General features: G+C 39.8%; 1 protein-coding gene across 3 annotated transcripts in view; it reads right to left on the bottom strand.

Annotated features, from left to right (window-relative positions):
* Window positions 1-14,369, bottom strand: part of PCNX2 (pecanex 2) — a 149,318-nt gene that overhangs the window by 83,045 nt on the left and 51,904 nt on the right. For all 3 annotated transcript variants that reach the window (XM_086877801.1, XM_086877802.1, XM_086877803.1), the window contains 2 exons: window positions 5,434-5,543; window positions 3,921-4,017 (listed from right to left, as the gene is read on the bottom strand). In XM_086877801.1, coding sequence (XP_086733927.1) covers window positions 3,921-4,017; window positions 5,434-5,543 — 207 coding nt within the window. The remainder of the gene's footprint in view (window positions 1-3,920; window positions 4,018-5,433; window positions 5,544-14,369) is intronic.

Below are 14,369 nucleotides of genomic sequence, written 5' to 3'. Positions count from 1 at the left end.
GTTTCAAAATGTAAATATACTGCTCAGCTGCTGACTTGCACAATGGTCCCCACAGGAGCTCCCTCTTCATGTGGCCAACGCTTTCAAGCTTCTCACAAAATTCAGGCTTTTTTCCTTCTAAAACAAAGCTGAGCAGTGGTTGCTTCTGTTCTGTGTCACTGCACAGGGCACAGGGTCCCCCAGGAAATGGCAGTGTTCTCTCTGGATGAGAGGAACTCACTGCTACTCTCCAGGAGAAATACTAGGGCATCTAACTGCTGGGGGTGGGTCTGCAGCTTCTGGCCTTCCTGTGGAAGGCAGCTAGCTCCTGAAAAGCACATGCCTACCTTGGACCTAACTGGCTAAAACAGATTTTTGGATGTCATTCCCAAGGCCAGGAACTTAGGAGTTGAATACTGAATTGCTCTATGGCATGATGCTTGAGCCCTTCATTGCTGTATTCACAGTTCAAATCCCTCCTGTGAGAGATAGTCACTTATAGCTCAGACTGAAAGCCATTCTACACTCTCCATTTTACACTCAAGGGGAAAAAAAAATCCCAAACCAATATGGCTACCTTTGATGCCTTGAGGATTTCACAAGGCACTTTTTTTTTTGTTTTAATTACTATCACAGAGTCATAGAATTGTTTATGTGGGAAAGATGTTTAAATCACCAAATCCAACCATTATTTTCAATTAGATTTTTTGAGCTTTGCACAAATCCTTTTATTAGCTGTCTAAATGTTTGTACTAAAAACCAGGAAGGAACCTTGAGCTTGAATGTAACACATCATCACCCTCAGGCCACTGCTTAATCTAGTAATCAGCCATGTGGATGCCTACAGAAATTAATTATAATGGTAGGAAGCTCCATTCTCAAAGTTGAATGGTCAATTATCAATCACAGCTGCTTCATAATTCAGGCTTCCGAAGCTGGCAATTCTTACACAGCTATTCAAGGAAAAGAAAAGGGTAAAAGTCGTGCAACTAAACATTAGGATGCTGTATTTATTAACATCCTAACATCAATGCAAAGCCATCCAGAAAACAATACATTAATTTTCAATATTAACCTTGTTTGCTTTCAGCTCCTTGAGAAAGCAATTTGGTTCTTTACGCCTCTGGCTTTGTGATGAAAATGGATCTTATTTAAATGGTGTTATGTAGACCGCTTGTTACCAAGGCAAGGCTGGCCTGTGTTGCATCCTGCCATCTCTTGCCACTGACAGGGGTTAGGAATACTCTCCTCACAGAGGAGCACTTCAAGAAAACATGAGCTACCATCATGAAACCTCTTCTGAATACTGATATATTGTTTCAGCCAGCTTCTGAACCCCTTACAAAACTTCTGGAAATTATTTTAAATTGGCTTTGAAGAGTCAGCCGAATCCTACATCTTAAACATGTCTGCTATTGCTGAAGCAAGTCAGAAGGGAATCAAGGCTTGCTTGTGCTCCTTGAACTCTATGCACATGCATTTTCTCCTGCCTCAGTTCTTCCCTACTTGCCCTATTAGCACTGCATTGCTGAGATAGCAGTGGGAGTCTCCTTGGTGTTTAACTGAGACAGAGGTACCAGGTAACAGAGGGGTTCGACAAACAGCACACATTAATCAGAAATTGCCCTCTCTTTCTTCAGCTAATTTCTTCAAAATTAGCACTGCTAATTGACATCGTAAGCAAATACTTTTGCTTACAGTTTTTATACAGATTGAAGGAAGCCCAGACAGTGGGGAAAAAAGAAATGAAGGCAAAGAACTGGCAAGCTCCAGCAACACTGAAGGAAAGCAGCCTCTGCCTAATAGCAGCAGCAGCATGGAGTATCAAATGTACAGAGCAAAAAAGTGCCAATTCCCTAATCCAGGTATTTTCTGGAGAGCAATGGTGCCAGGAAGCCCACTTAATTAATCCTAAAAGTGCGACAAAATGTGTCAGGAATGAAACACTGTGAAGAGAAGAACTGAAGTCCTGTGTCTGGCAAATCCCAACGCAGATATCCCTATACTTCTGCATCTTCCACCCCATTGGCTCAAAGGTCCAAGTGCAGCTGTGCAGTGTTAGTGTAAGACAGCAGATCTCTGTCATTGTCACTGATATAAAAATTGTTCATCTGCAGAATTACTCCATTTTGAAAATACAGCCAGGATCTTAGATGTAGATTTTTTCCACTATTTTTGGGTTTTGTTTTCAATATATTAAAGCCTTGCTCAAGGTTTTCCTCTGCACTGCGAAATGAAACCAGTTAGGTGGACAGCTGCAGTAACTGCTTCAGTCCCCAGGCTGGGCTCCATCTGCAGAACAGATGAGATCAGACTCTGTACTCCTCCAAGAAAGGCACTATCAGCAAAAGACAGAACTACAGGAGCATGAGAAGCTTTCCATTACATCTGCCATACAATCCCTGTATACAAGAATGGAATGTCAATGAACCATGGCAATGACCTACACACCACAAATACCACAGAATACAGCAAAATTCTAACAAAAATACTTTGCTTTTTTACTCTGTTTCTAGATGCACATTCATATTCCAGTATCAACTGTTGCAAACAGCTTAGTTTGCAAGAAACTGTACAAGCAACAAGAAACAGCCATATCACTCAATCTCATGTAGGCCCTGTTAGAGGACCAAGTTTAAAATAACACTATACATGGTAAAAATGACAATCTAAGCAGCAGCTTAGAAAAGTAGAAAACATTGGTAGTGTGGGATAAAAGCATTTGCTGAATGTAGGCTGTGTAATGCCTCACAAAATGCCTAAGAAATGATTCAGGATGTACATGAGAGATGCATCCCTTTGAAGGAACATCTGGAGGCCAGTAGGAACTATGGACTCCCAGGTCATGTCTAAGGGTTAAAAAAGGCAGTCTATCTTCCAGAGACTCTCTGAATGCTCTCGGATTTCAGAGAGAATTCAGAAGTTTAGGAATAGCTGCCTAGGTTGCAAATGCTTGGATGCAGGCGCTGGGGGTGTGGTCAAGAGGAAGAGCTGTCTGACAGTCAGGAAGCAGGACAGTTCACATGACTAATAAATGTCAAACACCCCTTAGCATTTCTGGAAACTTGATGATCTTCCCACATGAATGCCTTATAAGATCAACCTCCCCTGGGGAACAGCAAATTTTTTTTTTTTTAATATAAAAAGACACTAAAAGGAAGATGGGTCACTTTGCAGTGTTTATGCTGAAGTGAGAAATAAGCTGACACAAACTTAGAGCTCCTGCCAGACAGTAGTAAATAAACAGCCTGCCAAGCAAAGAAGAGACGATGAGATGGCAATGCTTGGCACCAGGCATGTACCTCCCTCTCCCATACTATCCCAGTTTCATGTGCTTCTTCCACCCCTAGGTGCCAAGTCTGACAGTGTTCTCCACTTGGCTCAGCTGGGGTGGAGGGCACACAGTCAAGAGTATTTCCTGGCACAGAAAAGGCATTTCTGAAAAACAGGTAGCCCTAGCCATAGAAAAATAAAGAATAAGGGCTGCTTTAAACACATGTAATTCTGTGGACTGAATCCTCTTCCTCTCCAGCACAGACAGAGAATTTGGCAGGACTGATCATCTCTTTGAATGCTTGTTGAACAATCCAGCCTGCCTTGGACACACCAGATTGCCAGGCTGTAACTCTGTGCATAGAACCTGCATCAGTTCTCTCTGTACTAGGATGAGAGAAGACCCTCTCCCCAAGCTCTAAGAGTGAATTTCCCATGGACTATGTTAAAGAATCAACGTGGCAGAGCCCTTCAAAGGAGTCCTTCAGAAAGGAAAATGACATGTATCCCCCTTCCCACTGCTGGCCTCACCGTAAAGATCATCTATCTGTGCTTTTAGTAATTTAAATTGCAAAATGACAATATTTACAAGGTTCCTCAGTGGGCAAAACAGATAGAAGATAAGAGAGAGCGCTTCGGACAGAAAGTAATGAAAGAAAAGGCCTTACCACTGATTCTCTCATTTTTTCTGGGAGTGGATCTTCTGATGATTCTTCAAATCGTTGGCGTAGATAGTGAGGGACATATTTACACTGAATAAGGGACCTGTTAAAAAAAAAAATTCCTAGTTAGGATACTTCTGAACATGTGCAACAGATATTCCTGAATATTCCTTGAATATTCCTGAAGGACAGAGGAGGAAGAACAGTCTCAGAGTTCCTTCTTCATGCAAACATTCTTATCTCTGTACAGCTGGAGATTGAACAAACCAGTTCTACCTGCGATCAGGACAGAAATTCCTCATCAGAATCCTGAGGAATCTCAACAGCCCAATCAATGTGACTCAGTCATTTTGGGGAATGAGCAGTAACAAACTGTTACATTTATGACTCTTATTTCTGTTTCAGCTAAGCTGAAACCAATGAGAGCTCTTTAGACCCATGTTAAAATGAGCAAGGAAGCCAATTCTGTACAAAACTGTATGTTCATTTTATTTTCTAGATCTATGTACTACCTCCTCATCCATCTTGAATTTTATGCCATAGGCCATACCTTAAACACTTTTTCCAATCTCCTTAACTTATTTAAAAGAAGTTCAGAGCTGTTTAAAGAAAAAAAATCTTAAATCTCTTTTTTTAAAGATTACACATTTTTACAGTTGCACAATAAACATTTGATGTTGTTGTACATGTATTCTTAATTTTTAGGCATTTTAACAACCATTTCAGTTGCTGAAAATAAAACTGAGCTGTCTGTGAAGCGGAATTCCAAATGGCATGGTGATACTGGCTGCACAAAACCCACTTGCTTGCTCAGCCCCACAGCCATAGGTGTAATTGCCCAGCTGCTTGCTGACCTCCACAGCCCCTTTAACAGCCATATATCACAATTTCCTCACTGGGAAATTCACATTTTCTGCTCCCGAGCAATGGATCTATTGGGTCTCTCTCTCACACATCACCTCATCATGCAGATCACAACGTTGGGACTTCTTCCCTTAATCGCCCTTGTTTGCAATGTCAGCTCCTAGCATACACTTCCTTTCCTCATTTACCTCTAACAAACTGTGTCAGAGAAGAAAATACAGGATGGTACCTCAAACTGAGAGGCATAGCCTACTGTAGGAATCCTCAGCAAGAGCTGGAATTCAGCCATCTTCCCAGCACGTCAAATGTCCCTTCTCCTGGCCCCAGTGCTACCCAATGCACGTTCTGCAACTCTAGTCGCCTGAACCCCCCTCAGCTACATCACTGTCCTCCGACCTGCCAAGCACACAGCCTCCCAGAGGGGAAAATCTGCTTCAGAGATTTTGGATAGCGCTGCTTAAAGAGCACCAGCCCTGCTGGTGATCTGACTGCAGCACTTTATTCATATACATGACCGATACCAACCATGCAGACATGGCGAGGAATTTCACCTCCCCACAGTACTTTCAGGAAACAACCCCTGTGGTTATGAAACCCAGGCATCACTCTGGCTGTGTGCTGTACAATCAGCAAATAACATTTACAGGCAACTTACATCAGCACAGATGGGTCGCTGCTTTGTCTGCTGAGGTGATAAGAAAGTGCAACTAGCAGACCACAGAAAGCAGAGAACAGCGCTGGAATGTGCTGTGCATCCCAGGGTTCCTGAGAGGATGACAGAAGGCAAAGTTAGGAATGCAGAACTTAAAAAGCCAAAGTAGGTTGAGACATACATCATACATGCAACTTTACATGCACAACATCTAAATTTGTACACCATCTACCACAGACTGAAAATCCTTTTTCATATCAAAGTTTATTACTGTGAAAAAAACCCAGCAATTAAAGGTATGTTTTGTGGTCATACTATGCAACTCCCCTATAATCAGCAATTAGCTAGGAAAATACATGAAAGGCAGGTTTTCTTTCCTCTTAAATAAAACATAAGAGGAAAATTCTCATTAAAACGAGTTCTGAGTGAAATCAACTGCAGTGTATTTATCTACATGCTAAATTGATATGCAGTTACTTAACCTGTAGCCAGACTGCACATAACAAATGACAATATCACATATCTCAGGCAGTGGGGTTTCTTTCAGACATATTTCTGCTGCCTTGTGCATTACACCCAGGCCCTGCCTGGATGCTAACACAGCGGAGAGGGAGAGCACTCGCCACCGTGTGTGACATCCCTGAACAGGGAAACGAGAGACGACTGACACACTCGCCAACGCACTCTGGACACAACTGAGATGAGAAACTCTCTCCAGGTGACTTAAACAGCTAAAACTGGCTAGAAAGAATAAGAGAAGGAATTTAAAGCTTAAGGAACTCTTATCAAGTTTAGCTTTATCTGTGAAGTCATCAGGTACAAATTAGGAATCCTAAGACATACTTGTAGCCCTATCTGTGAGGAACACAGATTTCATCTGTGAAGGACACAGGAACATGGAGCAAATCCATAGCCATTTCACACACTGGTGGTACTCCTTGCCTCCACATAACTTCTACCTGATCTACCAAGTGTGAACTCACCAGATCCTGGCATCAGAGCACTTTCTGGACAGGTTTTAGAAGCAATGCTTGTAGGATCTGTGAAACTTTAGGCTAGTGCAAACAAGACTTTTTCTACACGGTTATCTCTTGCTTTAAAAACTCAACAGTTAGTACAGGACCAATATTTTCAAAGGATAAACTAGGTTTATTAGTCTTATTTTGCTCATTTACATGCATGATTTCTTAGCATATTAGGAAACACTCAGTTTTTTTCAGGTGCAATGAATACTAAGACAAACTAATTTTCTTTTAAGTGTCAAACATCTAACCCATTGCAGCATGGAATTTTGCAAATTAACTCTGAAATTCTTGTTATCCTAAGAGTAGTACCAAAAAAATGAAATTTTAACTCCAAGAACTATCTTCCCCTCGTCATACTACTGAACATCACAAAGATGAAAGACAGAAGAGCCAAGTTCTATCAAACAATTCTACCCAAAACAGTAATTACAAACAAAAGAGATATTCGAATGCTATTATTGAAAGAATCCAGAACCATTTATTTGACAATTTAAACTTTACCATACAATCCTACTCTACATTTCATTGTTCCCAGTTTTGGGGCCAAATATATTTTGGGTTAGCTTTTCCCATGCTTAGTCTCGTGTCATACTCAATTCATATTCTTCAAAACACTGAAGAAAATCAACTGAAGCCAAATGTTTTGAAAATGTCTGAACCATAGCCTGTCCAAACATCCTTTGCATTTTCAGGGCAATACAACTGTGTACAGATCCTCCCAGCAGCTTCTAAAGCATGACTGTCCCTTTGCCCTGCAACTACTTTTAAAAACAAAATACTATAAAGAGTTGGGCAATATTCCTGATACTGAAATTCATCAGTAGCCAGTTTGAAAAATCATTCCACCCTCTTTCTACTATAAAGCTGTACACAGCTGAATCCCCAAATTAATATCTCAGGAATTCTATTTCCATATTTTCTGCATATTACACATAGCCTCTGTGTGGCCTGTGTTACAGATCCAAACTGTCACTGCTCCCTCAAAACTCAGGCATCAGGGAGCCAGGAAAGCAGGTAAGACAGGCATCAATATTTGCTATGTGCCTAGAGAACAGGATTTTCCAGAAAAATGCTACATAATGTTGTAGAAAAGATGAAAATGAACAAAGGTGTCATTTCTCCAATATCAGTGTGATGTACCCTCTTCCATTTTGTCATTTTCCACCCCCACTAATGATGCCTGGTAGCTCTAAATTAAAAAAAAAATAAAGAAAGAAAGAAAAAACCCAATATAGTTGATAATTGAACAATGATTCTTCTCAGTGGGAAAACAGGAATGACAGGTTTTACTCTTGGAAGCTGGTATTATCTGTCATACTAGACAGGGACTTTCGCTTCCTAGTTTACCTCACTGGGTTGAGGCGGCATGTAGTGCCTTCATATACGGTTTTGGTTTCAATGCAGACACTCACGTAGTCATTTTTAAAATAAGTGAAACTGACTTACAGGGTTAAGGATGAAAGGCATGAGTTACAACAGACCCAGTGGTGGGAGTGGGGGTGTTCCATTCCAACCACAGAATTGCCTAATCCCAAAACAATCCACTAAAGTGGGAGATAAAGGTGACTTTGAACTTATGAGCCTTTTCCCCCTGCTAGAGGTGGGAAGGCAAATGAATTTTTAAAAAGTAGTGTTAGTAGTTTTCTGTCCTACATTATTTATCCTTTTTACTTCTTTCTTCTCCTAAAAAAGTGTGCATGTAGTGTTCTTATCTTGTTATGTACTTATCTTTCAAAGATATATTCAAATAAGTCATATGTTCTACTCCAGAGACAAAGTGCTCTGAACAGAGAGCCAATTATGCTAAACAGAAAATCTTGTTACTTTTTCTGGGTTTTTTTTTTGTTTGTTTGTTTTTTTTTAATTTCAAGGTATTCCACTCAACTCAGAGATGACTTTGCAGATTCCTGCAATGACAGCACCATTGAAGGTGAAGGTGTTGGCACAGTGGCTGGCTTTTTAAATATGGAGACAAACTCCAGCTGGTTTTCACACACCTGGTCTTCCACTCTCATGGTGTCATCACTATTTACAGAGTCAGTGAATGGGCTGGGTTGGAATGGACCTTTAAAAGTCACGTACTCCCTCATGCAATTCAATCAAACTTTCTTGGGTCTTTCTCCTTACCTCCACCTCCTTTCTCCTTACCACCCCTGCTTCATCATGGATCTGTGCCATTGCTCACATATCAAGCAACAAGCAGGAAGGGCTGACGGTCAACCATTCCACACATGTGATGGTAAAGATGGAAACAAATAGTGTCATCCTATTTCTGAACATCTAAACACTGACTTTCTGAAAGAGATTGTAAAAGGGACCACTCTTCACCCCCAAAATAGTAAGAACTTGTTCTCTACAAGGCTAACTATAAGCTTAACACCATATTACCATGGATACTCCTTTTCAGTGAAAACTAACAAGCAAAATATGTGAATTAATGAGCCTCAAGTTACACAGATTAAAGACAGATTCTAGGAAGAGATTCCCACCAGTCTTATCTTCCCATCATCCATGGAAAACAAAGCATTACTTTCCCAGTTGATCTTCAAAAACTTGACAAGTGGTAAGTTACCAGAATACAGGTATCACTGCCCACTCCAAGTAACATTGGCCCTCTTTCTCTGCAATTGGAGAGAAAATATCTAGGACTGTATTTTCACTGCTGAAATTTAAAACCCATAAGGGCTGGACTGATACAGAGGTGTCCATGTGTGTCCACACACACCACATTACACAGAGGGATCACAGTCTGTGACCAGAATCCCTTGGCTAAAAAGCAAGATGAGCAGCAGCTTCAGGCAGGAAGAATGGATGCTCATATTTCACATAATGATGAGTTTATACTATAGAAATAGGTTTCTACATTTCTGTACAGTGAGAGCCATGTTGGCCATGTTGGATTCTACAGGCATAATTTTTTTTTTCTATCTGGAAAATAACTTCTTATTCACAGAAAACTAAGACCTTAACTACTGAAGTTATGTATACAGTGCAAGACCTGACTATGCCTGTAGACCTCACTTGCTGAATGACACGGTATCTAGCAATACTCTCCAAAATTAACACTCCTAACAGCTCTTGCTTGAATCTCAGGGCTCTCTAAATTGTAAAAGAATTGCCTCCAAAACCTCCAAAAGGACTGAGAGTATTCTGTGCAGCAGAAATAAAGCTGTCCAATAATACTATATTTCTATTTTTGGTCATTCAGGAATTCTGTCTATACATATGAGCCCCTTCACTGCTGTCTAGAAATTTATCTGGGCAGCCTTAGCAGACTGAGGGAGATGTATGCTTGCAACTCTCTTCTACCATCAAACTCCCAGACAAATATTTCAAAATTATTAGTACACAGATGAAGACTGCATCACTGAAGACAGGAAGTAAGAAGCACTGTTATTCTGATTAATGAGTTTCAAACTCATTAAACAAACCAAACTACATCAATGTGAGCTGAGAACAGTTTAAAATCCACACAGAATTTTTAGTAACTGTCCATTGAAGCACTAAATAAGCCACCAGAAAGTACTTTCTTCAGGTATGAGACAACAGAAACTATGTAACTTACATTTTAAAAAATATACATTTGCACAGAGCTGGAAAAAGCTGGTATGCCACATATGAATACATTCACATCAGTTTAATTTTTCTGACCCAAGTCCAAAAATCTGATTTTTTTTTTTTCTTTTCCAGGCTGATTAAGATAAACTGCAAGTTCCATAAAAAAAACCGAAACTCTCTGGATGACAAGTAATTAACTGGTTCTGGATACATTTCAAATCCAAACCAACTGATATGAACAGAAGGCAGAAGACAAGGTCTGACTGATTCCAGAAACAGTCAGGGATGTGCTCTTCTGCCCCATGGCAAAACTCTGGGACAATGGAATGCTAAAGACTGATATCAAAACAGCTAAATTCCAGATCAAATATTTGTAGAAAGAGGGCATATCTGCCCTTTTTTTTAAACATCTCTTAAATATTTGGGCACAGACCACAAAACATATGGAGCAAGAGACAAAAATCTGAAATTCTAGTCAAGTGAAAAAGATGGCACAGAAATTTCCATGTCTCCAATCTGAGGGATGCAATATCTGAAAAATAAAAACACTTCCTCCTGGAAAAAGAGAAAACCCTTTTGTATATCAAAGCTAAGGTAGCTATTAGAGCTGCCAATTTCTGTTCAAAATTACAGGATTGAAGATGAGATCAAAAATAAAGCCAGGCTGAAGTAAACTCAGGTATTGCTAAACTAAGCTCATATACCCAAGAGCTTCAAAAAAAGTAGTGAGCTGAAAAATTGCTGCTATTGGATGTAAGAATTCAAGGTATGAACAAAAGAACTGATAAAACCATGCTTAGGATTCAGAGCTTTGTATTAAGCAAAAGTAAATGAAAGTTCATAGAGGATCTGGAAAGAACTGGAATAAAGAGTGTTGATATCATTACGCAGAGGTCTGGGAGATAAAGTAAGTTCAAAGCAAGCAGGAGAAGCTCAAGCACTTCAGAGTCAAAGCCATTTACCTATGTACTAGCCTGAAACCAGGTCTACAGTATTGTTATATGCAAGGATGGATAAGCAGCTGGTGTCTATCACTCATGATACTAATGTATCATGGGGAAAGATTTATAAAGAGATGCTCTGCAGCACCTCAAAGCTGTAACCAAATCACCTTTGCATCGCTGGGAAAGCACAACAGAAATCTATCCATGTGACTTCACATCATCACCACAGGGAACAACATCTGCACCAGCCAGGGCAGACAGAGACTTGTAAACCTGTTCTACTCACAATATGCTGCTTTCACTGACAGCAGTAATAAACAGTGTCCTGCCCATCAGTCCTCAAGGCCTCCAACACACAGACAGAGACCAGTTATTTTGTGCTCACAGCTTTTATGGAGAAATTATCTGCTGTAATTTCAGATGCAGTACGCTGTACTTCCTACTGTGAACAATTTTGGGTTTCTTTTTTATGTGACAGCTTTACAGAAGATGAAAACTGATCATCCCAGCAGTAGCACCATGAGAGGAGGTCCCAACCAGCTGCAGAACCACAGCTCCTCCACACCAATATCAAGCAAGGACAAAGCTGCTTAGGAGCCTTATGAGGATGGGAGCCCCATTTCCTGGGACAGCAGCTGGGACCCGTTTGCTTCCCAGACACCTCTGAACAACACATTCCTTTCTCTCCTCCAAGGATCCAAGTCACACAGCGCACACACAGGTATCACCATCTGGCAGAGAGTTTGTGCCTGCACTGGTGACAGTCTGTCCCTTTTACTAGTTGTGTGAAAGTGCACATTTGGCCACATAACAAACACCCCAGGTCTGCCAGGTGAGCAGTGTGCAGCCACTCCCCAGAACAAGTCATCTGCTCTGATCAAAGGCCTGTGATGGGAGATGACAGCAGCCTGACGCCTGACCCAACCCACACCCTCACTGTTCACACAGGACTACAGATCTGTCCATCTGTTTTTAGGTGCAATATGCATTTTAGCCATGAGAGAGAAATATTCCTGGTCATGCAATGGCAAAGGCACTGCAAGGTCACTCAGAAAGAGTGACAGGGCCAGATCAACTTGTCGGACATGCCAAACGTTGTCTGCAGGTCACAGGATGAATGCTCAACTGAGAATACTATACAATGATTTTCCTCAGGCAACTTACCTGAATGAAAATCCATGTTCTCATGGATATATTAAGTTAAACTGTTAAGTTACTTAGATGTAAGTTAAATGATACATCTATAACACAGCTGCTTTTTCATAAAGGCTCTTAGACGGTCTTGTACAACATAATTCAACAGCAAAATCAATCTGGACAAGGCACAGGACATGTTAGTCTCAGTTTTCGGAGCTTATATTCACATCCTGAAAGTTATCTTGAGTACTTACACTGTTCTGTGGACACATCCTAAAACAATTCCTACTTCCTAATTTTCTAAAACTGAAGTCCTAGAGCAAACAATTAATCACTGTGAATTTGCTATTCTAAATGAATTTCAAAATCTGAGTACAACTAAATCAAACTATTGTATGTATATATAGCTTATGCTCTAAAAAGAAAAAGAAAAACTCACTTAAGTACACAGATTTATTATAATTTTTTTTTATTTTAATAAAAAAGAAAGTTAATACGGTAAATTAATTATTCTTCCAATTAACTTCTTCAGGAGTAATATATTTCCTTTCAGAATAATTAATGTACACAGAGAAAGGAGTCAGACTATTTCACCCTGCAAGATTATAACTAGAACACAAGAACCACTTAAGGAAGGAGAGAATCAAGCCTGATACCACTGGAATGTTCTTCTGGCTGGGCATTTGATGTGAGCAATTGTTCACCAGTAAAAAGCACAAAATCACTTAGAGATCCATTCTCTGCAATTTATTTCAGGAAATAGAACTCTGGTAGTTACACCTGCTGAGCTATAAGATGTTCTGCCAATAAACAGAATTGACATTTGAGGATGCTACATTTCAGCCAAAAAAATACGCTTTGCAACCCAGAAGTCCTCTACCAAATGGAATCCATCATATTTCCCTACCATGAAAAATTTAGATTATGTTGATTTTTTATATTTTTTGACCTCCATAAATATTGAAAATTTTGCGCTGTTGTTTTTGGCAAACTCACCAAAAGTTAACAGAATAAAATAAGGATAAAAAATAAGTAACAGCTATAAAGTGCAAGTATGGAAAAGATGTTCCTTCTTGCTTAAAGAAAACCATGTTACTACTGTTGTACAAAAAAAGACTACAGCATTTCCTCAGTTTCTAGAGTACCAAACGTTAAAATCTTCATTTGATTAAGATCATAAATTGCTGCTCACTACTTATCAAAACAGTTCAAGTTACTTACAGGTGTATTAGATCACCTATTCAGGATCAGATTAAGCTGATTCCTACTCTTCCTCCATCAACCGAATAATCATTGTCTTGCTACAGACAAAAATAAAAATCTCTGGACCTGACTGAAGAACAAGGAGGTTTAACACAAGTGCTTATTTCATAACTTCCAGAAGAAAAAATGTATGAAATTTCAAGCACCCCGGTAGACTGATTATGAGCCGAAGCAAGAGGAATTATCTTTACATGCTTTAAATTAACTTTCTCAGAAGTGCCTTTACAAGAACAGTGCCATTAAAATTCAAATTAACTCTAACTTCTGTGTGAACAGAAAATCTAAACTTAATATTAGTAATTTACAACAGATATCTTGTAAATCTTTCACAGCACTCAACTTCAGGGTAGCATTAAAAGCATATTTCTAAGCAGTTTGAAGCCTAATCCACAAGGAGATTGCTTATCTACAAAGCCACCTGCATGCTGTAATTTAAAGTATTATGCTGAGAAAAGAGTGTGTAAACTATTTTAAGTGGCTTTTTTTTCCTACTGTTTGCAAAAAACATTTTTGAAGTATCCATAACACAATTTCCCTACTCTACCCTCAACTAGTGAATCACCTCCGCTAATCTTAGGAAGAAAAAAAAAAAAAAAAAAAAATCCTTCCCTAGGTATTTGCCTGTTTAACAGTAGTTTAGCTCCTGCCTTCCATGTTGCTCTTTTCATTTTTATCACTATTTCTCATCCCAGTTACCCATTTTCTCCCTCTGTTCATGCTTAAGGAGAGCCTCCTTCCCCAGATGCCAGTTTCCAAATGATTAATATAGCCAGAGAACAGTAGTAGGAGTACTGGCTACTTCTGCAAGAAACTGCCCAAGCAGCAGTTAAACTCTGTAGCATCAATCACACAGCTGGGTCAGGTCTAACAAACACAACTGATAAACTGGGTGATCCAGGTGACAGGAGATTCCCTGGGAGAACACCACACATTCAAAGGCATTTAATTTCAAGTGTCTTAACAAAGCAGCTGAGATGCTGTAATTTATTTTGTGAGGACTCAAGCCACCAAA

The sequence above is a fragment of the Cyanistes caeruleus genome, chromosome 2, assembly GCF_971803275.1.
Source record: "Cyanistes caeruleus chromosome 2, bCyaCae1.hap1.1, whole genome shotgun sequence".
NCBI lineage: Eukaryota > Metazoa > Chordata > Aves > Passeriformes > Paridae > Cyanistes > Cyanistes caeruleus.
The sequence above is the reverse complement of the archived record's forward strand: the minus strand, read 5'-3'. Positions and strand labels throughout refer to the sequence as shown.